At 50.2% G+C, this 27,772-nt stretch overlaps 1 protein-coding gene across 1 annotated transcript; it reads right to left on the bottom strand.

Moving 5' to 3' along the window:
* Positions 1-749: 749 nt before the first annotated feature.
* Positions 750-27,772, bottom strand: LOC102406662 (ubiquinol-cytochrome-c reductase complex assembly factor 2). Its single transcript, XM_006050333.3, has 4 exons — positions 27,585-27,772; positions 4,912-4,986; positions 4,074-4,143; positions 750-928 (listed from the first exon to the last, which is right to left on the bottom strand). Exons 1-4 carry the CDS (start codon positions 27,720-27,722, stop codon positions 801-803), a joined length of 411 nt encoding a protein of 136 aa, XP_006050395.1. The 5' UTR covers positions 27,723-27,772; the 3' UTR covers positions 750-800.

Below are 27,772 nucleotides of genomic sequence, written 5' to 3'. Positions count from 1 at the left end.
TATGTATTTATTTTATGCAAAACACAGTGAGGAGTCCAGGTACAGAGGAGGCTGACAACCCACTTCCACTTCCCAACAAGGGGTGCTGTCGGCCCCGCCAGCTGCTGCTCTCAGCTCTGTTCTTGACAAGAAAGCTCAGGTGGGGTCGTGGCGGTCCATGGGTGAGCACTAAGGCTCTGGGGAGTCACGCAGTGACCCTGCGGTGTCCCTGCCAGGTCCTGCCGTGTGGCCGCCCCCAGAACCTGCCGCCAGCGTTGGGCCGACTCGAGCCAAGGCCCCAGCCGGCCCGCCGGGCACTCTGCGCTGCCCCTCGCGCCGACTTGGGACGCGGCTGCTCCACGAGGTCAGGGCGGAGGGCCGAGCAGGCTTTCCGCAGCCCTCTGCCACGCAGCGCTGCCGCTTTCTGTTGGCAGCGGGACAGGATGGCTTCTTCGGTGCTTGCCGCTATGTTTGGCTCTCCCCCAGGAGTGCCTACAACAAAAGGGAGCCCGAGACCTTGCCAGGAGCCAGGCAGACCCCCGCTGGCAGGTGGGGGCCCCGTGGCCACACAGGAAGCACCTTGCCCAGAGGCCCTGTCACCTTCCCCTCTCGGGCCCAGATGCAGACCCGCACTTCCTCTCCCAGGGACGCCGAGCCTGACCGGCGGGTGGGCGGATGCTCAACGTGCATCCCTTCTCAGGCCGCAGCTTTCTTTAGAGAAACAAAGGCTTCCTTTCTGTGAAGGCCAGACGAGACTCCCGAACCACGAGGATGGGGAAATCAGGGCGTTTATTGACGGTGGCAACATACAGACCCCACGCTTAGGTGCGCGGGCGCGGCAGGGCCCGCGCCCAGGCTGTGTGCTTCCCCTCGGGGCTCCCGGGGGCGAACTTCTCCTGCAGCTTCTTCCACGTGCCTTTATTCATCTCCTTAAACTCATCCAACGTATCTGCAAAAGGAGAAGACAACAAAAAAAAGGTGAAGTGTAAAATCATTACACAGGCTGGCGTTAAGGGCTTTCACCATACAGACATGCCTCTTTTCACAGAAAAAAGGATGTGCACAGCCCCAACTTCTGAGAAGCGAGCCAAGCAGGGTAACAGACAAATACCGCGAGTGTGGATGAGCACTGGTGTGCCGAGACCGCGCCCTGACAGCGGCCTCTGCTCACATGGTCCCCATGCAGCATCCAAGCAGGGCCCGCTCTGCCCCACCTGAGCCAGGACACAACACTGCTGTGTCAGCTTTGCAACCCGTGCACCCTGAGGCTCGTCACAAAACTCGACCTGAGCCACAGGGACTGTCTCCGTTGTACAGCTGTGGGGACTTGAGGCAGAGTGGGTAAGGGAACCTGAGCAGGCTCCACGGCAGGAAGCGGCAGAGCTGGGGTCTGAACCCAGGCACTTACGTCCACCCACACCACGGAGATGAGCGGACACGCTCGACTCCAGGAGGGCGCCGGGCCTGGGCCCCCGTCCCCACCCACCACTTCCGCACTGGGCCCCTCAAGCAATCAGGTTCCTCATCTGTGAAGTGGAGACATAAACACCTTCCTCCAAAGTTGGGAGCTGTCTTTTGTAATAATTTTACTGATTTCTGACTGTGCTGGGGCTTCGCCGCTGTGCGGCCTTGTCTCTGGTTGCCGTCGGCAGGCTTCCCACTGGGGGCTTGTCTTGTAGCAGGGCACTGGCCCTCGGGCTCACGGGCTCTGGAGCACAGGCTCAGTTGTGGCTCACGGGCTTACTTGCTCTGAGGCACGGAGCATTTTCCAAGATCAGGGATTGAACCCGTGTCTCCTGCATTGCTTCTGCATTGACAGGAGGATTCTTTACCATTGAGCTACCAGTGAAAGTGAAAAATTGCTCAGTTGGGTCCGACTCTTTGTGACCCCATATACAGTCTGTGGAATTCTCCAGGCCAGAATACTGGAGTGGGTAGCTGTTGCCTTCTCCAGGGGATCCTCTCAACCCAGGGATCAAACCCAGGTCTCCCGCATTGCAGGCGGATTCTTTACCAGCTGAGCCACCAGGGAAGCCCCAAAGGTTGTGACCTTTAAAGGAAATAATGGAGGTGATGTACTTGGCACCTGGCCCACATTCAAGAAAAGGTAGCCATCTTCACAGACGTGAAGGCAGCAGGAGCCAGTGGGGCCTTCACTTAAAAACACATCCACCCCTCCTCCCCACCCCTAAGCAACCAGGGCAGGGTTTCTGTCTTAGCACCAGCGAGGTTTAGGGCCAGGTGGCTCTTCGTTGCAGGGCAGACCTGGCACTGTGGCAGCATCTCAGCCTTGACCCACCGGACGGCAGTAGCGAACTGCCCCTTCCTGCCAAGCCTGACAACTAACATGGTCTCCAGACGCTGCCAGAGTTTCCCTGCAAGGCAAAATCACGTCCTAGTCGAGAACCACTGGTCTAAAGTCCCTCCAGGGCTAAAGTTCTACGATACCTAATTTTACTTATATTTTAAATTTAGATTTTCACATTAATTTTCATAGCCTGGATTTCCATCTCTTAATGAAACTTATGGAGAAAAAAGAATAGCTGTTCTGAACAAAAAGGTAACTTACATTATTACAATTATTGTCAGTGGACTCTCGACTAAATTAGGACCTGCACTGTGCCCCAGCCACAAGCCCAGCATCCTACCCCGACTTTTCCAGAAGTCCAGGCTGCCTCGTGGGGCACAAAACGGGATGCCGTGGGCTCCCTGTCCCAACAGGCCCTGATGCTCCTTCAGAGACTCCGGGACCCCACACCAGGGTGGGCATACTCGGGAGCGACGTGGCGGCCACGTTTCAGCGTTGCCAGACCCTCAGACCCTCACTACGGACAGCACAAGGCGCTCTCCTGCGCTGCCAGAGGAGACAGTCGGTCACCTGATTCCAGAGTCACAACAAAAACATGAGGCTTGCTGTGAAAGCTCGTCGTCAGCCAGTTTCCTAAGGCTGAGCTCCCCGCCGTCCCAGAACAGCTGCAGCACAGCCAGCGGGGAGGTCTCGCGTCTCCCACTCTTGGCGTCCCTGTTTCCCCCAACCCAGCATCCCGAGGGTTAACAAAGGGCAGAGGCTGAGCCTCTAGAGCTCCTTTCTGTTCTGATTTCAAGTTCAAATTTTGCTTAAACTCTTTGGGGTCCTCACAATAACACTGTGCATCCAAGCTTGTAATTACATGGGCCTGGGGACATGGGGGTGTATTCACTTGGATATACATAAAATTGCCAATAAAGTAATTCTGCCTGGCTAAAGTATCTTTACCCCAGTTTTTCAGAGAGTACTGTAATAAAAATAGGATCAGGGTCAACACACAATGGCAGATGACACCACCAGGTTTTAATCTGTTCAGAAGCCTAAGAGTTTTCTGGAAGCCTAAATCCTCAAACCTTAGTGGCTGAAGGATACCAGAGAAATAGGAAACAGAAATTTCTCGAGTACCAGAAGGCAAATGTTTCAGGGCCATGCCCTCCCAGAAAAGGTTAGCCTATTTTTATATGCGGCGTCCTTGGCAATAAAAATAGTAATTTTCCAGAACCTGCCTGTTTCAACCCAGGCTCCCCCTGCCACCACCCGCCACGTGCCCCTCCAGTGACAATGGAGATGGGGAAGAAGGAGGGGCTGGGCAAGGCAGGGTATTTCCTTTCTTGTTAATCAGGGTCTGTCAAGGACTCCAAAACAAACCTAGTTAAACCCATATCTAACCCACAGCCCATGTCTCCATACACGTCCACTGAATGGCTTTTTGTTTTAATTAAAACCCTCATTGTTTATAAAGCCCTCTTAGGACCATAAAAATAAAATTTTCCTTCCATCCTGATTTCAACTACTTCCATTTGGCAAATACATATTCCCCTGTTCCCTGCTGCCCAGTCTTGAATTTAAAAGCTCTGAAGATAAATTTGCTTCTTTTAAATAACGCCTTTGACCTTCTCCATATTCTATGACCAAAAAACATGAGCCCTGTAGCTTCAGAATTTCCTGTGGGCTATTCCACAAGACTTTCCATCAAGCGAAGCTGTCTTATTAGATGATTCCCCGTGGCCACTCAAAAACCCATTTGCAAACCAACCAGAAACAGCGGCAGCTGCGCTTCCCATACCTGTGGACAGGATCAGCTTGTACTCTTCCAGGGACAGGCCGCTGAAGCTTGTGTCTCTGGGGCGAGGGTACTGGTCACAGGGGCAGAGAGGAAGCGGGGAGAGATTAGTTCCATGGCACACCCAGGGCCCACATCGTGGAGAGAGGCGAGCTCTCAAGGGCAGTTCACAGGCCCTGGGTGTCCAGAGGCCAGAGGGAGGGGAGCAGCGCCACCTGGAGGCCACACCAGCGCCGTCCGGAGCGGCGGCTCTGAGGCGAGCAGGCGCCTGGGCCTCTGGAGACCCAGGCCGGGTTGGGAGGGGCTGGGTCCGTGTCTCTAACCAGCCCCCGGGCAGTGCCATGCTGCTGCTCCCAGACCATACTTTGGGTCACGAGGATTTAGGAGAAATCCCCTTTTCATGCAGACTAGGCCATGTGTATTTGTGGAGTTAGCACATTTTTCAAGACTGGGGAAGAAACACAGTGGAATTTGACAGCAGACGCGTTAGGGCTGAGGAGCGGCCCAGCGTTTTCCGACAGGACTTCCGGTCACCTCAGCTTTGCCACCAGTGTGGCAGGAGGGTGGGCAAATCTGTGTGAGACCCAACAGCTGTCAGACACGCCCAGAAGCACCCCCTGGCATACAAAACGTGGCTTTTCTTAAAAATTACAAACAGCTTTCGTTTAGGTGACCTAAAAGCCTCTAACAAGTGCCTTAGTTGGCTTGGTTGAAATTACCGGTTACATTCGAAAGAAGCAAAACCACAATTCTACACAAAACATCATGTAATCGGATTTCCCTCGCCCTTACTGGCTGTCTCCTCAGAGGGCTGGGGTCAGAGAAGCCTGTGGCCACTCACCTTGTGTTTGTAGTAGTTTGAATGGAGCCGTGCCAAGCTCTCGTACATCTCATCACAGGCCTCAGGCTCTGCAACCTGAAACACAAAGAACCCCGAGAGAGTGAGCAAACGGGCCCTGCCCGCACCCCGGCCTGCACCCTGTACCTTGAGGAAGGACCCCACCTAAGTCAGGCCTTCCCAGGAAGCAGGCCTGCAGCTGTGCGCTGGCTTCTCTGCCACAGGTCCTGCTGTTAGAAATCTCCCTTTTGGAATAATGATTCCACCTCAGCAACCCCCCAACCTGCCGAAAAACTCAATCGGCAAATCAACATTGTGGGGCACCCGTGATGTGTGAATCAGCAAGCCACCGAGGTGGGAGGCACTGCAGTAAAATCCAACGTGGGCAGGAGCGCAGAGTGCAGTGCGGACCGCAAGAAGGCAGAGGAGGCGAGTTCCCGCGTGGTCAGCAGGTGGCGGACGTGGGGCTAAGCAGGGTTCTGCAGAAGGCACGGGCGTTGGGGAGGGTGGAGCAGGCCTTCCCGGTGGAGCGGGCCTTCCCGGTGGAGGGGCACTGTGCACAGGCAGGAGGCAGGGGTGGCCCATGCCTCAGAGCGGGTCACCTCAGAGCGGACCACCTCAGGGCGGGCTGCCTCAGGGCGGGCTGCCTGGCTGTGGGCCTGAGCGTGCTCGGGAACGAAAAAGAGAGCTTTGTGAGTTAAGCCTTCACAATACAGATTCTCTTATGAAAGGCCCAAAAAAAAAAAAAAAATCATCTGAACTTTCATCTGTGGTGAGGAGGGAGCTGCTGAATTTGTTTTAGGATGAGACAGGTGAACTGAGGAGAACCGAGAGTGCGAGTCAGTCAGCTGCTGTGGGGAAGGGCAGGGCCCCGCTCGCAGGATGCCTTGCAGACGGAGGACGGCGGCGCCCCTGGGAATTCCAGGGAAGAAGGGCGACACACGGAGGAGACGCGGGTTTTCCCCTGGCACGCCTCTTCCTAGTTTTCCCTTCCTTCTGCCTTTGCCAGTATTTAGCTACAGCTCCTCATATTATTCTGCCAAGAATTCTGAAAGCTCCCCAGAATGAAACTTTCTCTTCAATGTTTTCTCCCAGAATTCAAATGATGGATTTTTCCAACTGAAATCCTTTCTCGAAGAAGAAAGAACATGAATAAGCCAGCAGTTAAGTGTTTTAGAAAGGCGGCTCTGCTTCTGCCTCCGTGTGCGCGTCAGGTAGTGTCCCCACTTTACAGCAGACAGAAGAGACAATCTGCCACTGAGTTCTGCTCGCGCCAGTCCCCGGTTCAGGCCACCTATCAGCGCAACGCCCAGGCAGCCACGTCAGAAGAGAAGAGCTGAGGGGCTGAGGAGGCAGCCAGTGTTCGCTGAATAGTGACCAAAGGCACTGTTTGAATGGATCGGGGTTAAAGGGCTGAAAAGAAAGAACGGATGGAAAAACAGGAGGCCGGTGGCTGAGTTCTGATTCCCCGAGGCAGTGCTTTCAGAGAAAGTCCGGCTGGAAAAGAATCTGCAGCGTGCACTTTGCGGGAAGAGCATTTTGAACGTTCTGTCTTTGGCAGGGCGTGCAACACTAAGAGCTAACCAGACGACAGATGAACAGAAGGCGCAAAAGGAAAAAGGGTAACAGCAGCCAGACTTCTAGCGACGACTATGTAGACTGTCACAAGGCAACTGGATGGATGTGTTCACTTCTAAACTGACGAGAACTCCGGTGTGCCCGGCCCAGGCTGGAGCAGGCGGCCATGGCTGTGGGCAGCAGCGGGTCAAACCACCGTGTCTGGATCCCGTCACTTAGGAGCTCTGGGGTATCAGGCAAATCCTCTCTCTCCTGACACTTAATTTCCTGAGAATGACGACATTCTCTCATATAACCACAGATCCATGAGCAAATTCAGGACGTTTAACACCGACACAATACTTCTATCTATCCCAGCGTCCATATTCCAACTCTGTCAACTGTCTCAGTAAAAATCCTTGTAGGAAAAAAGTACTTTAGGCCCAGGCTCGCCTCCAGCACTACCTGCCACATTTCTTTCTCTTGCAGCCAGGACACCTCAGCCTTTCTTTGTCTTTCCTGTATTGACATTTTTGAAGCATACTGGCCAAATTAACCTTTCTTTTAGAAGAAAAGATCTGAGGGTGATGTGAGGAGAAGTGAGGTAACACCTGGACTGCTCTGAATTCAGGGCCTGGGACGCTAACGAAGGTGGATTCTATTAGCAGTCAACAGTTACAGTAGACACAGGCCTTCGCTGCACTACCTACCAGGCGAAAGAGAAGACTTCAGGATGAGCCCCGCGACAGCGGAGTGAGGGCGTGTGGAGGGCACCCCGACGCCACTAGCGGAGCCAGGAAGACCCACCTAGGACCCTGGCGGGGGCAGGCAGTAGTCCCCACGGGACGGCTGCTCTCCAGGCACGGGGCCGGCTCGTGCCCACGCTGAGGGGACAGCAGTAGATCAGTGCTGCTGGTGTGACTGCGGGGTGTGGCTGGAGGCGGAAGTGACTACCGAAGCTTCGCTCCGGCCCTAGTCGATCCTCCAGTCCTGACTCTGATGGCTCTCAGTGGGCCCCAAGTGCTCCACGGTCACCCCCGCGGAGATCACACACCGACCCTGTGTCTGCCAGGCGAGTGGCCGCCTGCAGCACCTGCCCCCCACCTGCAGGCCCTGTGTCCTGACCTTTCGCTCCTGCACCACTGACCACTGTCCCAACCCACCTCTCACAGTGTGACTCTGGCCAGCACCCCACCTGGCTCCGCGCCGCGCAAAGACCGCCGGTGCGCTGCGTCCTCCCCAGTCTGAGCTCCCACCAGACCCTCGCCCTCAGGGTCCTGCCAGGAGTCCCCGCCTGCCCCTCCTCTGAGTGCGATGGTGTCGGGGGCTGGAGGCCTGCTCAGCCACCTCCTCTGTACCCTGGGGGGAGGGCAGGGGGTCCCCTTGCTGCCCAGCGCTTCCCACCTCTGGAAGAGCAGGCGAGCAGAGGGGAGGGACAGAGAGAGGAAGGGGTCACCCTGCAGTGCGCTGCTCAAACAGCAAGGCGACCCTCTGGGTTCCCTCAACCTTTCAAAAGCCTTTCAGTATTAAAGAGAGAGTCTCCCAGACACTTTCCGTAATGTCTGGAGCTCACTGAATAATCTGACAATCACCTCTAAATGACCAACCACCAAAAAATGAACTTGTCACTCAATTTCCCATTTGAGGTCAGAAGGTGTCTATACAAGGCCATAAAGGTGGCTCAGTGGAGGTGATGGGAGCTGAGGTATGGCAGTTTCTGGCCAGTTATTACCGCCTAAGCAGAGATGGAACCATGGCCAATTCTGGGGTTCTAGTCACATCCAACCAAAGCTCAGCAATTACAAAATAAGTCTTATTTACTACTTAAAAGTACATCGGTAGAAACAATTCTCTAATTCCAGAAGCCTTACCACATACCTACATCCTACACTTTATTCACAGATTCCAGCACAAACACTGAATTCTGAAACAGTTTTCCCTGATGAAGTGTACTGTGCACTTTAAGAAACATTCTCATATACAAGCTTTAAATTACCTGATTTTGCATTCACACCTAATGAGATTACGGACATTTTAGGACTAATAGCAGCACTGGGTTTGAAAAAGGCAGCAAGGGATATTGTGAAAAATTCAGCTCTGCTCCCTAAATGTGAATAAAATAGATGTTCAACTGACAAAGTGTCCTTTATGGCTCTATTTTCGCTCCTTTTGCATTTCCCCTGCTCAGTCGTCAGTAAATTTCTCTTTACCATATTAAACTTTTATACATACAAATCTACATTGTTGCCGCAGGCACTGATTTCGATTTTCAAAATTGAGTTTCGGGCGGTGACAGCAGTTGGTACAGGCCCCTGTGCTCGTCGCACAAGGGCGCACAAGCACTTTTGGGAAAGGGCGCTGCAGACTGCTTTGCTAATTAAGGTAGGGCTGGCTTCGGTCCAGGAGGATCTATGAGAAAAGGTTTCCATGACTTGGTAATGAACTTCTGAACTGAGTTCATTCTGTTATGGGAGTCTTTTCCCTTGAGTTCAAGTAAAAATCTCTCTTGAGCACCTACTATGTAGAGTGCTCTGCTAGGCGGCTGCCAGGGGACATAAAGACCCAGCCTCAGCTCCAGAGAAGCTGAAGATCAAGCTGAGACAAGATACACACACAATAAAAATAAAAAATGACCAGGAGAGAGTGTAACTGAGTGCCAGAGTTACAGGAGATCAGAGGCAGAAGCTAGTGACGAGGCCTGGTTCCCGCGGCAGGAGTGGCAGGGGAGGTCTGGGTTCCACTGCAGTGACAGCTCAGAGTGATAGAGTCCGAGGCGCTCACTGTGAAGAGCAGGCTTCAGAGCCGGACTCGGGAATGGGGATCGGGGGACTGGGAGGAAGAGGCTTGAAAAACCAGGGGGACAAGGATGGTCTAGGGGCTTAAGTGGCTCCAAGGCCTGGGAAGCCACCAGATGCCTAACAAGCCCTGTGTCTGTGCTTTCATCCACAGGGCACTAGGTTCTCAAAGGTTAAGAACCACTGAGGGGGCTTCTCTGGTGGCTCTTCCACCTGCCAATGCAAGAGACACAGGTTAGATCTCTGATCTGGGATGATCCCACATGCCAGAGAGCGACTGAGCCTGTTTGCCACACTGGTGAGCCTGTGCTCCACAGCCTGAGAGTCGCAACCCCTGAGCCCACACACCATAACCCCTGAAGATCAAGCGCCACAAGTCCCAAGCCCACGCGCCACACCCCCTGAAAAGACCACGTGCAACCCACGAGCCCACGCGCCACAACCCCTGAGCCCACGCGCCACAACCCCGAGCCCACGCGCCACAACCCCCGAAAAGACCACGTGCAACCCACGAGCCCACATGCCACAACCCCCGAGCCCACGCGCCACAACCCCTGAAAATACCACGCGCAACCCCCGAGCCCACGCGCCACAACCCCCCAAGCCCAAGTGCCACAACCCCCGAGCCCATGCGCCACAAACCCTGAGCCCATGCGCCACAACCCCCCAAGCCCAAGTGCCACAACCCACGAGCCCACGCGCCACAACCCCTGAAAAGACCACACGTAACCCCCGAGCCCACACGCCACAACCCCGAGTCCATGTGCCACAACCCCTGAAAAGACCACATGCAACCCACGAGCTCACGCGCCACAACCCACGAGCCCACGCGCCACAACCCCGAAAAGACCATGTGCAACCCACGAGCCCACGCGCCACAACCCACGAGCCCACGCGCCACAACCCCTGAAAAGACCACACGCAACCCCCGAGCCCACACGCCACAACCCCCCGAGCCCACGTGCCACAACCCCTGAGCCCATGCGCCACAAACCCTGAGCCCACGCGCCACAACCCCCAAAAAGACCACGCACAACCCATGAGCCCACGCGCCACAACCCCCTGAGCCCACGCGCCACACCCCCTGAAAAGACCACGTGCAACCCACGAGCCCACGCGCCACAACCCACGAGCCCACGCGCCACAACCCCTGAAAAGACCACACGCAACCCCCGAGCCCACACGCCACAACCCCGAGTCCATGCGCCACAACCCCTGAAAAGACCACATGCAACCCACAAGCCCACGCGCCACAACCCACGAGCCCACGCGCCACAACCCCGAGCCCACGCGCCACAACCCCGAAAAGACCACGTGCAACCCACGAGCCCACATGCCACAACCCCCGAGCCCACGCGCCACAACCCCTGAAGACCACACACCACAACCCCCAAGCCAATGCGCCACCACCCCTGAAGACCACGTGCCACAACCCCCAACTGACACGCCACAACTCCTGAAGACCACGCACCACAACCCCTGAAGACCACACACCACAACCCCCGAGCCAATGTGCCACAACCCCCGAGCCCACACGCCACAACCCCCCGAAAAGACCACGCGCAACCCCCGAGCCCACGCGCCACAACCCCCGAGCCCACGCGCCACAACCCCCGAGCCCACGCGCCACAACCCCCGAGCCCACGCGCCACAACCCCCCGAGCCCACGCGCCACAACCCCCGAGCCCACGCGCCACAAACCCCGAGACCACGCGCCACAACCCCCGAGACCACGCGCCACAACCCCCGAGACCACGCGCCACAACCCCCCGAAAAGACCACACGCAACCCCCGAGCCCACGCGCCACAACCCCCCAAGCCCACGTGCCACAACCCCCGAGCCCATGCGCCACAAACCCCGAGCCCACGCGCCACAACCCCCAAAAAGACCACGCGCAACCCACGAGCCCACACGCCACAACCCCCTGAGCCCACGCGCCACAACCCCTGAAAAGACCACGTGCAACCCACGAGCCCACGCGCCACAACCCCCGAAAAGACCACGTGCAACCCACGAGCCCACATGCCACAACCCCCGAGCCCACGTGCCACAACCCCTGAAAAGACCACACGCAACCCCCGAGCCCACGCGCCACAACCCCGAGTCCATGCGCCACAACCCCTGAAAAGACCACATGCAACCCACGAGCCCACGCGCCACAACCCCCAAGCTGACACGCCACAACTCCTGAAGACCACGCACCACAACCCCTGAAGACCACACACCACAACCCCCGAGCCAATGTGCCACAACCCCCGAGCCCACACGCCACAACTCCCGAAGACCATGGGTCACAACCCCTGAAGACCTCATGCCACAACCCCTGAGCTAACACACCACAAATCCTGAAGACCACGCGCCACACCCCCAGCCCAGGCGCCACACCCCCAGCCCACGCGCCATACCCCCCAGCCCACGCACCACACCCCAACATGCCCTAGAGCCCATGCTCAGTGCAAAGAGAAGACACTGCAACGAGGAGGCCATGCACTGCAACTGGAGACAATCCTGAGTGTCAACAAAGACTCAGCACAGGCAAAAAAATACCCACTGGGGGCAGAGATCAAGATGGCGGAATAGAAGGATGTTGAGCTCATCTCTTCCCACAAATACATCAAAAATATCTCCATGTGGAACAAGTTCACAGAATACCCACTGAACACTGGCAGAAGAGCTCGTATAACCAAAGCTGTAAGAACAATCACCACATAACTGAATGGGATGAAAAAATAAAAATAAAAGGCATCAGGACAGGAGGAAGCTTTCATTTCAAAGCAAAAAGGTTCCCTCATCTTGGGAAGCCCCTTCACTGACTGGGAGGCCCACTGGAAGACAGGGAGCCTCAGAGGAGAGTGCAGCACCAGCCTGTGGAAGGCAGGAAGAGGGAGACAAGCAAGACAGCAGGGGCGCCCTCGCTGCACTTCCCAGCCACCCGGGACACACGCCTGCTGGCGTGGAGAATGGCTGGGGCTGGCATTGGGCCTTCAGAGGGCTTGCCTGGGCTGTGCAGAGGCAGCCCAAAGGGCCTGCAGTGTGGTCTGAGCTGCAATTGCGGGGCGGGGGGTGCACGTCAGGACAGAGCCTAGGTCTGCCATAGAAGCCACCCCTTCAACGTGGGGGTGGGGGGACGGGACGAGCTCGCCACAGCAACCTTGTTCTCAGGGTGTCCCAGTGGGCACGGCTCTGCCCCTCTGAGCTCTGGGAGTGTGCAAGTGCCAGTGGATTGCCCACACGTGGAGGCGGGGCTGAAATCTGAGCCGATTCCTGGAGGCTGAGCGACCAGCAAATTTATGCCGGCAGCAGCATCCAGGGGACACCTGAGCTGATTACTGGCGCTCCCCTAGCTGGGGCAGGTCTGGTGCCAGCAATAACAAACGCTGTGGGCACACATACAGGGAAGCGGGGCTGAAATCTGAGCTGATTACTGGTATTCCCACAGCAGAGGTGGGGCCGAGGGCAGTGCCAACAACAGTGTACTCTGAGAGCACGCAAAGCAGGTGGCAGGAAATGTCACAGAACACGTGTCCAGGGAGACAACTCCTGGGGAGGAGCACACAGCAGCTCCTTTGCCAGTGGGAGCATGCCAGTCCCACCGACCTCAAACCACAGCTTGCAACTGGATTTGGGGCTTCCACTGCAACAACTGGGAGTTAGACCCTGCCCCTAACAGGGCTGTGACAAGCACAAAGCAAAGAGGAGGCCCTGCCCAGCATCCAGGGCAGGCTGTGGTCACCACGTCAGCCACGCTGCCATCAGGGGGCATGGGCCAGCACACTGCGAGCGGGCACGGCAGGCATTCTTAACAAAAACAGCCCTCACACCAAACACATTCGACTCACACAGGCTACACAGGGTGTTCCCATTTAAAAACAGCTGCTCATGATCATAGTAGATAACCGCTTTCCCTAGATTCAGAGTCACAGTAATGTAATAAAATAAAAAAAAGCAGAGGAACCTTTCTCAATGATAAGAACAAGAGAAATCCCCTAAAAGAACAAACAATGAAACACACCTCTCCAGTCTACCAGATCCTGGGTTCAAAAGAAAGGTAAAGAAACGGTGAAGGAATTAAGAAAGGCGATCAACAGAAATGCAGGTGACTGTAACAAGGAACTCACCTCAGATAAAATGGCAACCCACTCCGGTATTCCTGCCTGGAGAACCACTTGGACAGAGGAGCCTAGCAGGCTACAGTCCATGGGGTCACAAAGAATCAGACACGACTGAGCGACTAATGCACGGTGTTAGATGAGCAGGTGATACCACTCCAATGGCAGAAAGTGAAGAGGAACTAAAAAGCCTCGATGAGGGGGAAAGAGGAGAGTGAAAAAGCTGGTTTAAAACTCAACATTCAAAAACTAAGATTATGGCGTCCAGTCTTCATGGCAAACAGGTGGGGAAAAAGAAATGTTAGGGAAAGCGCCCTGGCCCAAGCTGCCCGCCCTGGCCAGGCACCACAGGTTTACGACACGAGGCCCTGGTAAGGAGCACGGAACTAATAAGCCACCACCAACAGGGAAAGTTTGGGAAAGGTCAAAAAGGGACGCCCCGTGCCCAACCACCTTCCAGAATCCTTCTCGCTGGCATCCATCTTGGCTGAACAAGGTGTGCACCACCAGGAAGGACTCTGAGTCAGAATGATCGGCTAAAGACAACCCGGAAATTAATCCCATCACCATAAAACTGGAGACTGTGAGCCACATGGCAGAGCTGTTCCCCTGGGTCCCCTCACCCCACTGCTCTCCACCCGGGCACTGCTTCCCAATAAAGTCTCTTGCTTTGTCAGCTCGTGTGTCTCCTCGGACAGTTCATTTCTGAGTGTCAGACAAGAGCCCACTTGGGGCCCTGGAAGCGGTGCCCCTTCCTGCAACAGAGACAGTGGCAGATTTTATTTCCTTGGGCTCCGAAATCACTGTGGGCAGGGACTGCAGCCACAAAATTAAAAGACGCTTGCTGCTTGGAAGAGCAACTATGACAAACCTTGACAGCACATTAAAAAGCAGAGACATCACTCTGCCGACAAAGGTCCATCTAATCAAAGCCATGGTTTTTCCAGTAGTCATGTACGGATGTTAGAGTTGGACTATAAAGAAAGTTGAGTGCTGAAGAATTGAAGCTTTTGAACTGTGGTGCTGGAGAAGACTCTTGAGAGTCCTATGGACAGCAAGGAGATCAAATCAGTCAGTCCTAAAGGAGATCAACCCTGAATATTTATTGGAAGGATTTATGCTGAAACTGAAGTTGCAATACTCTGGCCACCTGATGCGAAGAGCCGACTCACTGGAAAAGACCCTGATGCTGGGAAAGATTAAAGGAAGGCGGAGAAGGGGGAAACAGAGGATGAGATGGTTGGATGGTATCACTGACTCAATGGACATGAGTTTGAGCAAGCTCTGGGAGATGGTGAAGGACAGGGAGGCCTGGCTGCTGCAGCTTACGGGGTCACAAAGAGTCAGACACGACTGAGGGACTGAACAGAAACAAACATAAAGAAGAGGCGCTCAAAATCAGAGAGCTCAACTGCCGATGAAAACTAAGCTAAAGGCAATAAACAGCCAACCAAGTAATGCAGAAGAATGAATAAGTGATCTGGAAGACTGTCAACTACAAACTGGCATTTGCCAAGAGCATTTGCTAGCGACTGAACAGCAACACGGGCCTTTGCCGCCCGCCTCTGTGGAGGCGGAACCCCGCGCTGCTGCAGCCGCTGGCCTTCCACACGCCCTGAGGGGAGTTCAGGGTGGACAGGGGGGCACTCTGTGCTCCAGGGCAACTGGTGGAGCGGGTGTCTAGACAGTAAGGTGTTTGCAGGAACTGATTTCACAATCCCAACCCTTGCATCTCTTCATATCTAGAAAAGCACTAACTCCCTTCATGGTGACATCAGCTCCTCCTGACCAGCAGAAAACCTTTTGTAAAGTAAGCACTTAATTGCACTGAACCCCCTCTTCACCAAAATCTTATATACTGACCTTCCCCACCACCTCTTTGCAGCAGTCTCTTGGAGCTCTCTGAGGCGCCATCCCCCAGCAGTCCTCATTTTGCCCCAAATGAAACACAACTGGCAACTCTCACATTGTACATCTTTTTAGTTAACAAGGCAAAATAACGGAAATCAGTTAGAATGGCAGAAAGACAAATGGAAAAAAAAAATGAAAGCAAACATATAAAGCTTATGGGATACAAAGCGTGCCAATCTATGCATAAGGATTTCAGAAGAAGAACGTTAAAGAAATTATGGCTAAAAACTTGCCAAACCTGAAGAAGGAAACATATATCGAAGTACAGGAAGAACAGAGGGTTCCAAACAAGATGAACCCAAACAGACCTACACCAAGAAGTACCATAATTAAAATGGCAAAAGTTAAAGATAAAAAGAGAACTCTTTAAGGCAGCAAGAGAAAAACAAAAAAGTTACAAGGGAACCCCCATGAGCATCAGCTGATTTCTCTGTAGAAATTCTGCAGGCCAGAGGGAGCAGCAAGATACAGTCAAAGTCCTGAAAGGCAGAAACCTGCAACCTAAGGTACTCTACCCAGCAAGATCATTATTTAAAATAGAAGGAGAGAGAATGGATCTCTCAGACAAGCAAAAACTAAAAGAATACACAATACTTAGACCTATCCTGAAAAGAGTACTGAAAGGTCTTCTCTGAATAGAAGAGAAGCAAGAACCTAGAGGAAAGGGAAAATCACAATAGAAGAAGCAAATATATGAAAGGATTGTAGATCACTTAAATAAACCAAAACATACATGAAAAAAAACAGAAAAAAAAATTTGTGAAAGCAATTATAACCACAATGAACAACAAAAGGATAAACATGAAAATGTAAAACAGGACATTAAAATCACATCATTCTTACTTGGGAGAGTAGAATAAGAAAGTGTGGATTTTTTGTTTTTAATGCGTTTGAGCTTATACGACTACTGGTCTAAAGCAAACAGGTACCATCAAACCATAAAAGGAAAAACTAAAAGAAAGGAACAAAGAAAGGAAAACGAGGTTTAGAATGGCAATAAACACATACCTATTGATAATTACCTTAAATGTCAATGGACTAAATGCTCTGATCAAAAGACAAAGAATGGCAGACTGGATAATAAAACAAGAGCCTACAACATGTTAAACACCCACTGTAGGGCAAAGGATCACCACAGACTGAAAGTGAGAGAATGGAAAAACGATTTCATGCAAACAGAAATGACAAGAAAGTGGGGATCATAGTATCCTATCAGACAAAATAGACTTTAAAACAAAGGCCATAAAGAAAGACACAGAGGGACACTATATAACGAAAAAAGGATCGATACAAGAAGAAGATACACTTACTAATATATATGAACCCAATACAGGAGCACCTAAATAAATAAAACACATTCTATCAGACATAAAGGGAGAAACTGATGGGAATACAATACTAACAAGAGATTTTAACACCCCTCTGACATCAACCAGTAATGCTGAAGAAACTGAAGTTGAACAGTTCTATAAGACCTACAAGACCTTCTAGAACTAACACCCAAAAACGATGTCCTTTTCATTATAGGGGACTGGAATGCAAAAGTAGGAAGTCAAGAGATACCTGGAGTAACAGGCAAATTTGGCCTTGGGAGTACAAAACGAAGCACGGCAAAGGCTAACAGAGTTTTGCCAAAAGAACACACTGGTCATAGTAAACCCTCACAAGAGAAGACTCTACACATGGACATCACCAGATGGTCAATACTGAAGTCAGACTGATTATATTCTTTGCAGCCAAAGATGGAGAAGCTCTATACAGTCAGCAAAAACAAGGCCAGGAGCTGACTGCAGCTCAGATCATGAACTTCTTATTGCAAAATTCAAACTTAAATTGAAGAAAGTAGGGGAAACCACTAGACCATTCAGGTATGACCTAAATCAAATCCCTTATGATTATACAGTAGAAGTGAGAAATAGATTCAATGGATTAGATCTGATAGACAGAGTGCCTGAAGAACTATGGACAGAGCTTTGTAACATTGTACAGGAGGCAGTGATCAAGACCATTCTCAAGAAAAAGAAATGCAGAAAGGCAAAATGGTTGTCTGAGGAGGATTTACAAATAGCTGAGAAAAGAAGAGAAGTGAAAGGCAAAGGAGAAAAGGAAAGATATACCCATTTGAATGCAGAGTTCCAAAGAATAGCAAGAAGAGATAAGAAAGCCTTCCTCAGTGATCAATGCAAAGAAATAGAGGAAAACAATAGAATGGGGAAGACTAGAGATCTCTTCAAGAAAATTAGAGATACCAAGGGAACATTTCATGCAAAGATGGGTACAATAAAGGACAGAAATGGTATGGATCTAACAGAAGCAGAAGATATTAAGAAGAAGTGGCAAGAATACACAGAAGAACTGCACAAAAAAGATCTTCATGACCCAGATAATCACAATGGTGTGATCATTCACCCGGAGCCAGATATCCTGGAATGTGAAGTCAAGTGGGCCTTAGGAAGCATCACTATGAACAAAGCTAGTGGAGATGATGGAATTCCAGTTCAGCTCTTTCAAATCCTAAAAGATGATGCTGTGAAAGTGCTGCATTCAATATGCCAGCAAATTTGGAAAACTCAGCAGTGGCCACAGGACTGGAAAAGATCAGTTTTCATTCCAATCCCAAAGAAAGGCAATGCCAAAGAAGGCTCAAACTACTGCACAATTGCACTCATCTCACACACTAGCAAAGTAATGCTCAAAATTCTTCAAGTCAGGCTTCAACAGTACATGAACTGTAAACTTCCAGATGTTCAAGCTGGATTTAGAAAAGGCAGAGGAACCACAGATCAAATTGCCAACATCTATTGGATCATCGAAGAGCAAGAGAGTTCCAGAAAAAATCTACTTCAGCCTTATTGGCTACACCAAAGCCTTTGACTGTGTGGATCACAACAAACTGTAGAAAATTCTTCAACAGATGGGAATACCAGACCACCTGACCTGCCTCCTGAGAAATCTGTATGCAGGTCGAGAAGCAACAGTTAGAACTGGACATGGAACAACAGACTGGTTCCAAATTGGGAAAGGAGTACATCAAGGCTGATATTGTCACCATGCTTATTTAACTTATATGTAGAGTATATTATTCGATATGCTGGGCTGGATGAAGCAGAAGCTGGAATCAAGATTGCTGGGAGAAATATCAATAACCTCAGATATGCAGATGATACCACCCTTGTGCCAGAAGGTGAAGAAGAACTAAAGAGCCTCTTGATGAAAGTGAAACACGAGAGTGAAAAAGTTGGTTTAAAACTCAACATTCAGAAAATGAAGATTATGGCATCTGGTCCCATCAATTCATGGCAAATAGGTGAGGAAATAATGGAAACAGTGAGAGACTTTATGTTTTTGGGCTCCCAAATCACTTCAGATGGTAACTGAAGCCATAAAATTAAAAGACACTTGCTCCTCAGAAGAAAAGCTATGATCAACCTAGACAGCATATTAAAAGCAGAGACATTACTCTGCCAAAAAAGGTCCATCTAGTCAAAGCTACTGCTTTGACTATGGTTTTTCCAGTAGTCATGCATGGATGTGAGAGTTGGACTATAAAGAAAGCTGAGCACCGAAGAACTGATGCTTTTGAACTGTGGTGTTGGAGAAGACTTTGAAAGTCCCTTGGAGATCCAACCAGTCAATCCTAAAGGAAATCAACCCTGGATACTCACTGGAAGCTGAAGCTGAAGCTCCAATACTTTGGTCACCTGATGTGAAGAACTGACTCACTGGAAAAGACCCCGATGCTGGGAAGGATTGAGGGCAGGAGGAGAAGAGGACGACAGAGGATGAGATGGCTGGATGGCATCACCAACTCAATGCACATGAGTTTGAACAAGCTCCGTGAGTTGGTGATGGACAGGGAGGCCTGGCGTCCATGGAGTTGCAAAGAGTCGGACGGACACTACTGAGCAACTGAGCTAACTGACATCAACGGACAGATCTTCCAAACAGAAAATCAATAAGGCAACAGAGATCCTAAATGAGACAAGAGAACAGTCAGACTTAATTGATATTTTCAGGACAGTACATCTGAAAAATCAGAATACACATTCAAGTGCACGTGGAATATTTTTTAGGATCGATGACTTACTAGGACATAAAACAATCTCAACAAATTTAGGAGGACAGAAATTATTCCAAGCATCTTTTCTGACAATAACAGCATGAAACAAGAAATCAACCATAGAAAGAGAAACGGCAGGAAAAAAAAGATTACATGGAGACTAAACAACAGGGTACTGAACAATCAAGGGGCCAATGACAAAGTCAAAGAGGAAATTAAAACATACCTTAAGACAAACGACAATGAAAATGCAACCAGACAAAACCTATGGGACACGGCAAAAGCAATTCTTGGTGGAAAGTTCACAGCGATGAAGGCATTCCTCAAAAACCAAGAAAAATATCAAATAATCCAACACACCAGTTAAAAGAATTAGAAAAAGGAGAACAAGCAAACCGAAAGTCAGAAGAAACGAGACTGAAAACCTCTGGCTAGGCTCACCAAGAAGAAAAGAGAGGGGACCCAAACAAAGAAAATAAGAAATGAAAGAGGAGAAATAACTGACATCATAGAGATATAAGAAGCCGTGAGAGGATACCATGAACAATTATCTGCCAACAAATTGGATAATCTAGAAGAAATGGATGTTTCTAGAAACATACAGCCCACCAAAACTGCATCAAGAAACAGGTCATTTGTTTTGTTTTCTGGTTGTGCCGTGTGGCGTCTGGAATCTTAGTTTCCAGACCAGGGACTGGACCTGGGTCATGGCAGTGAAAGCTCCGAGTCCTAACCACTGGACCACCAGGGAGTTCCCAAGAGGAAACAGATAATTTGAACAGACTGATCACTAGAAGTGAAATGGAAGCTGTAATATAAAAAAAACTCCCTGCAAACAAACGTCCAGGGCCAGATGGCTTCACTAGGGAATACTACCAAACACACACAGAAGAACTTACACTGCTCCTTCTCAAATCCTTCTCCCAAGACACTGAGGAGGAGGGAACACTCCCAGAGTCATTCTATGAAGCCACCATCACCCTGATACTAAAACCAAAGACACCACCAAAAGAGACAACTACAGGCCAACATCTTTGATAAATATAGATGTAAAAATTCTCAACAGAAGACCAGCAGGACTTCTCTGGTGGTCTCGTGGTTGAGAATTTGCCTGCCAGTGCAGGGGACACAGGTTCAATCCCTGGTCTGGGACGATCCCACACGCTGCGGGACGACTAACCTTATGTGCCACGCCTACTGAAGCCGCATGCTTTAGAGTCCATGTACCGCGACTACTGAGCCCACGTGCCACAAATGTGTAAGCTCATGTGCTCTAGAGCCTGTGCTTCACAAGAACAGCCACCGCAGTGAGAAGCCCACACGCTACAACCAGAGAGCACTCCCTGCTCACCAAAACCAGAGAAAGCCCATGCACAGCAACAAAGACCCGGTGCAGCCAAAAACAAATTAACTATTAAAAAAAAAAACACTAGCAAACCAAATCCAATAACACATAAAAAGGATCGTACACCATCATCAGGTTGTATTCATCCAAAGTTAGTAAGAATGGCTCAACATACGCAAATCAGTGTGATACACCCCATAAACAAAAGACAAAAATCCCATGATCACCTCAATAGGTGCAGAAAAAGCATTTGATAAAATTCAATGTCCACTCATGATTAAAAACTCCTATCAAAGAAGGTATAGAGGGAACATATCTCAATATAATCAAAGTTTACTTATGACAAACCCACAACCAATACTCAACAGTGAAAAGCTGAAAGCGTTCCCACTAAAACCTGGAACAAGACAAGGATGCCCAGTCCCACCACTTCTATTCAACATGATATTGGAAGTCCTAGTCACAGCAATCAGACAAGAAAACTAAAAGGTATCCAAATTAGAAGGAAGAGGTAAAACTGTCACTGTATGAAGAAGATATGATCCCCTAAATAGAAAACATAAGATTCAACACAAAAACTTTTAGAGCAAATAGATGAAATTAACAAGGTAGGGCTTCCCAGGCAGCTCAGTGCTGAAGAATCCGTCTGCCAATGCAGGAGCTGTGGGTTTCATCCTTGGGTTGGGAAGATCCCCTGAAGAAGGAAATGGCAACCCAGTCCATTATTTTTGCCTGGGAAATCCCATGGAAGGGTAGCCTGGCAGGCTAGTCCATGGGGTTGTAAAAGAGTCAGACATGACTCAGTGACTAAATGACAACAACAAAGCAGGACACAAGATTTAATGTACAGAAATCAACTGTGCTTCTCTACACTTGGAACGAAACATCAGAAAGTAAAAAAAAAAAAAAATCCTTTTAAAATCTCATCAGAAAAACAAAAAACATCCTAGGAATAAACCTGACCAAGGAACTGAAAGACTTACACGCTGAGAACTATAAAACACTGTTAGAGGAAACCGAAGATGATTCAAAGAAATGGAAATATATCCCATGCTCTTGCATTGGAAGAATTAAAATTGTTAAAATGGCCATATTATCCAAAACAATCTACAGATTTAATGCAATCCCCATCGAATTACTCATGATATTTTCCACAAAACTGGAATAATCCTAAAATTTATCTTTAACCATAAAAGGCCCAGAATTGCCAAAGCAATCCTGGGGAAAAAGAACAAAGCTGGAGGCATAACCCTCCCTGCCTTCAGATAATTATACCACAAAGCTACAGTAATCAAAATAGTATGGTATTGGCACAAAATCTGACATATACATCAGTAGAACAAAGTAGAGAGCCCAGAAATAAACCCATACACAGGTCAATTAATCTTCTACAAAGGAGGCAACAATACAGGATGGAGAAAAGACATTCTCTCTTTAGCAAGTGGTGTTGGGAAAGCTGCACAGCCTCCTGTAAATCAATGACGTTGGATTACTTCCCCATACCACACATAGCAAGAAACTCAAAATGGCTTAAAAAGTTAAACCTAAGACATGATACTATAAAATTCCTAGAACAGACATAGGCAAAAGAAAAAATAAATAGGACCTAATCAAACTTACAATCTTTTGCAAAGCAAAGGAAACTATAACAAAATGAAAAGACAACCTATGGACTGGGAGAAAATATGTTCAAACAATGCAACTGACAAGGGCTTAATTTTTAAAATATATAGAACAGCTCATACAACTCAACAACAAAAAAACACACAATCCAACTGAAAAATGGGCGAAAGACTAAACAGACATTTCTCCAAAGAAGTAATACAGACAGCCAACAGGCACATGAAAAGATGCTCAACATCGTTAATTATTAAGAGAAATGCAAATCAAAACTAAAATAAGGGATTACCTCACACGAGTCAGAATGGTAATCAATCAAAAAGCCTACAAACAACAAATGCCAGAGAGGGTGGAGAAAAGGGAGCCCTCCTTCACTGCTGGTGGGAAGGTAAACTGGTTCAGCCACTATGGAGAAAAGTATAGAGTTTCTAAAAAACTAAAGAGCTGCCATATGATTCAGCAATCCCACTCCCAGGCATATATCTGGAAACGACTAGAACTCTAATTAGAAAAGGTACACGCACCCCATGTTCACAGCAGCCAAGACATGGAAGCAGCCTAACTGCATCAACAGAGGAACGGATAGAGAAGATGCAGTACATACATGCAATGCGATATTATAAAAAAAGAATGAAATACTGCCATTTGCAGCATCATGGATGGACTTAGAGATTACCACCCTAAGTAAAGTCAGTCACAGAAAGACAAATATCACTTATCTGTGGAATCTAAAAAATGATACAAATGAACTTATTTACACAACAGACTCATCCACATAGAAAACAATCATATGGTTACCAAAGGGGAAGCAGGGGAGGGACAAATTAGTTTGGGATTAACAGATACACAGTACTATACCTAAAACAGATGAACAAGGACGACTACACAGCATAGGGAACCATATTCAGTATCTTGTAATAAGTCATAAGGGAAAGCAATCTGAAAAAGAACATACATACGTATAACCGAATCCCTTGGCTATATACCTGAAACAAACAGCACTGCAAATCAACTATACTTGACAAAAAGCACTGACTACATTACGGCCAGTTTAGGGGGCAGCGGGGAGAGGCCCTCGCTGGGCCGCAGCAGGTGCTGGGGTCCGGTGCCGGGGGACACAGGCAATCAGAGAAGAGTGAAAGCCTCACCAAGCTGCACTAGCCCAGGAGGCAACAGGCAGACCCTCAGATCTCTAAGGGGGCCCCGCTGACAGCGGTGGACACTCTAGATCGCCAGTGGGCGCACCTTCATCTCTGAACACGCCTAGAAAACCGCCATGCCTTGGTCTAAACACTACCTAAACTCCCCCCAGCTCCATCCAGAACTAGGGGAGAAAAAGAGACGGAGATATCTGCATTCCCTCAGGCCTGATTCTCTTCACAACGGCTGCTTTGCAGTGGGCTCAATATTACAACTAAAAAATAGTACAATCCGCCCTCAGGTCATGCCTCAGTCACTACAGAGGAGCCACACGGTGGGCGACGCTGGATGGCGGCCCCTGCCAGCAGACGCCACGCTGAGCCACAGACCCAGGCCTTGACTGGATGACTGAGAAAACAGGAGAGAAAACCTTTCAGTTCCCCCACTGAGGAGCTGGATGTATCTCCTACATTACTGCCAACCCCCAAAAGTTCAACTCCTTTCAAACGGGGCTGCTATTATTTCAACTTGGGTATTTAATAGAACTCCCTGGTGGGTGAGCCCCTTCCTGGGTGGCTCCTCCGAGCTGAGCCCCATTCTAGTTAAGTGGGCGCTGCCAGGAAGCCACCTGTGCACCTAATGAACTCATTAGAAGGGCTGGCGCCTTCCCCTGTACTTAAGTCAACAATTACTGTTGTTTTGCCACCTTCTCCCGTGTTGTGATTCTTTTATTAATCTCTTGGTGCTACAGGGAACATGCACTCTCTTAAGGAAACTGGATTGAAAGGAGGCAAAATCCATAAACATTAACTTTAAAAAACTGCACAATAGAACGGAGGATGAAAGAGGTGTTAAGCAGTGTTCTCGCTTCCCACCAACCCCTCCCTCTTGGTGAGCTGAGGGTGGAGTGGACCATGAGATTCCCCAGAGGGCAAGCTGCTGGGGGATAAGTGGAGGCAGCTATTTTTGTGCTCTGGCTTCAGGTGTGAACCATTGCGGAGGGCAAGGGCTGGGGCCATGGTATTAGGCCTGGCTAGGTTTTGTGATGGAGAAGGCAATGGCACCCCACTCCAGTACTCTTGCCTGGAAAATCCCATGGATGGAGGAGCCTGGTAGGCTGCAGTCCATGGGGTCGCTAAGAGTAGGACATGACTGAGTGACTTCACTTTTGGGTCTGAAGGATTAATTTGCTTTCTAGGGGCTCTGGCTTTTCTGTGCTCCTGTTCCACCTGAGGATGGTCTTTCCCCGTGTGCATTGGGGAGGCAGGGGTTGGGCCAAAGAAAAGCAGGTGGGTAAACTGAGAGGTGTTTCATTCTTTGCCCAAACTGTCCATGGGCCAAAGAGGTTCTGAGCAGGAAACGAGGGGAAGGGAGGGCTTGAAGTTCAGGGAACAAGACTCCTTTCTAACAAGAAGAAATAACTTGGGAGGAATGGGAGCTAAGGGAAGATCAGGCACAAAGGAGACCACGCTCCCTGTCCCACCGCTTAACTCCCAGGGAACTCCAAATAGGTCACTTTTCTGATTTCATTTGTTTGCAAAGTGAGAACAGCAGTGGTGACCTCACCTCAGCCGCACTAGGATTAGACTAAATGAGCTCATGCACACAAGTGTGCCACGCACGCGTTCAGCGCTACCATTCAGATGCAGGGAGCAACGAGGCTGCGAGCAGGCCTGCCTGTCCCTCCCCTCTATGGGAACATACACGCTGCAGAAGAGAGCTGCCCCCTCCGGTCCTGTCTTTCCAGAGGAGAGCCTCCCACTTGGGTCCTGTTTTTCCGGCAATCGGCAAAACCAAGGGGGAGATCCACAACGATCAGCTGACTGGGTCGAATGCCTGCTCCTGGCTGCCAGTTTAACGAACCACCTTTCTCAAGGTCTTTATAAATGACTCGGGGGTGTCAGTGGGAGTGACTCAACGCTGTTCTCAATTCCAGCAAGGGACTGCTCCTTTTAAAAATTACCGCAAAGATTTACTAAGCCTGGGAGCATTCTCAGGTGACAGAAGGATGAGGGACCACGACAGAGGTCCTGAGTAATGCGCCTGCTGCCACCGTGATGCACCGGTTCACTCTACCAGGGACGCATTCATCAGCAGCTCGGGAACCATCAACCGAGCCGTGAGTCCATCTGCAGCCATGACTCAAATCTGTGTGGGCCTTCTACTCTTCAGAACCGTCTCCCTAAGTGATGACAAGGGATGACACCTCCAAAAGAGAAAGCTCAATCCTCTTTCTCTGGCTCCTCTAACAGTCAAGTAGGTGAATCTCACCTTCCCAGGCTCTAACCTCTGGCAGCTTCTCTGCTGGCTGGTTTCACCACTCGAATTTCATCCGAGTTTAGTCACGTGCCTGCCCAACCATAACCTCCCTGGTAATAAGGACCAGGTTCTGTCCCTCTTCTGCCATTCCTGCAGTTCCCCACAGAGTGAGCTCTCAAATTAATTCTCACCTCTCAGGACACAGAAATACTCCCATCTCGCTCTTCACTACTTCTCTCCATCTAGATCTGCTACATCTGCAGCTACATTCAAATGATTTTTGTCTCATGAGCCATAATCATAATTTATTTACCCATTCATTCATTTACTGAGTGTCTTTTATGTGCCAGGAACTATGCTAGACGCTCTGGGGAGAAAGATAAAAATAGCACCGTCTCTATTCTCGGGAAGCTCACACTGAAAACACACAGGGTGCAGAGCCCTAGAAAGACTATGGGATTCGCAGAGCTGGGAACAGTTATGACTCCTGCCTTCAAGATCCTTATACTCTGGGCCAGTGAAGACCACTGTAGGAAGTGTGAAGGCCCTGATTGTTGTGGGACCCTCGCCCCATTCCCGAAGCCCTGAACCAGACATCCAGTCCACGCCCACCACCCGGTCAGCACTTGGTTCCTGTGATGCCCTGGGCACGTTGTTCTTGTTCCATCAGGGAGGCTGGCTTGGCTCTGGGCTGGGCTAAGTTCAAAAAAGGCAACGTTCCTGCTTTGACAGGTTGTGGCCAAATTTCAAAAAAGTCATTTCTTCAGAATATGTGTGTACATACATATCACATCTCATGTATCTGACCTCTTGTCTGAGCCCCAGGCTCAAATATCCCACTGTCAACTTGACATTTGCACTTGGAAGTAAATTCACTTCGCGTCTCAAGTTAAACACGTTGAACACCAAATTCAGGATGCTCTTCCCACACCCCACCTGCTCCTTATCTTGCTTCTTCCTCAACTCAATAAACAGCACCACCCTGCACCCAGGAGCTCAGGCTCATCGTCTTCTCTTAGGCCTCATCTATGTCTCACCTCCTCAGTAAAGCTTTATCTATCATACCTAAAATTACCCTTTTACCATGGTACTCTATCTCATACCCATCACAGCACTCATCTAGACTGTCCTAGGTATGTCTACTTGCTTACTGAGTCCTGAACTAGGACGTAAACAAATTTCAAGTGGGTGGGACCTCATCTAATTAACTGCTGTCTCCCCAGCACCTGGCAGTTCCTGGCACATAACTGGTGCTCCATAAGCACGTGCTATGTGAATGAACAAATCCCAGAGCCGCAGCACTGACCTGGAGGAGAGCAAGAACACAGGTCCACTACTCACACACAGAGGCAGAGCGTGAGGGCTCAAACGTGCCGCACGGGTTAGGGGGGCCCAGGGGACACACCAAGACTTAGCGGGCGTCCTGCGGAGGTCCTTGGACAACAGCTCAATCACTGAACAACACTCAGAGGTACTGGGATCGTGTCAGGGGAGCAACAAGCCTATGACTGTCATCACCTAAGGCTGGTGCCGTGGGACAACCTGGCTGCACCCTGAGTCATCGAGAGCGTTTAAAAACAGAAGCCCTAGAGATTTTGATTCAGTAAGGTCGAACGGTCCCAGGCTACAGGATTTTAAAAAGCTTCTTTATGAGCCTGCAAAGTGCAGCCGGGTGAAAGCGCCCAGCAGAAGACAGGGTCCCCGCTCTCCGCGAGGCCTCGGGGCGTTAGGGGGCTCCCGCGCACGTGCGCCCGGGCAGCTAAGGCGCGCGCATGCGCAGGCCCGCCGCCGGCCCGCTCGTGGCCCCGCCCCGCCTCGTCCTCCTGTCCCGTCGCCCCGACCGCCTCCCCGCCGCAGGCGGGCCCCACAGCCTGGTCACCTGGGTGTTCTCTCCCTCCCGAAAGGCCTGCGCTACCCGCTGCCGCAGATAAGCGCCCAAGTCCCGGCCCCGTTTGGTCTCGTCCACTGGCCATTCCTCACACAGCTTAAGAAACCTCCGGTAGCGGCTGGCCGCCATGTTAGGCCCCGCTTGACTCCGCCCCTGAGGGAGGAGTCGGCGCGCACAGA

This window comes from Bubalus bubalis, chromosome 2 (assembly GCF_019923935.1).
Source record: "Bubalus bubalis isolate 160015118507 breed Murrah chromosome 2, NDDB_SH_1, whole genome shotgun sequence".
Lineage (NCBI taxonomy): Eukaryota > Metazoa > Chordata > Mammalia > Artiodactyla > Bovidae > Bubalus > Bubalus bubalis.
This window is presented reverse-complemented; position numbering and strand designations above follow the sequence as displayed.

What these genes read in the sequence shown, in the direction of transcription:
- LOC102406662 (XM_006050333.3), bottom strand. Translation starts at nt 27,722, where the DNA reads ATGGCGGCCAGCCGCTACCGGAGGTTTCTTAAGCTGTGTGAGGAATGG. An exon ending in GGGAGGGAGAGAACACCCAG is followed by an intron (nt 4,987 to 27,584) that starts GTGACCAGGCTG and finishes TTTGTGTTTCAG; the next exon opens with GTTGCAGAGCCTGAGGCCTG. An exon ending in CAAGCTGATCCTGTCCACAG is followed by an intron (nt 929 to 4,073) that starts GTATGGGAAGCG and finishes CTCCTTTTGCAG; the next exon opens with ATACGTTGGATGAGTTTAAG.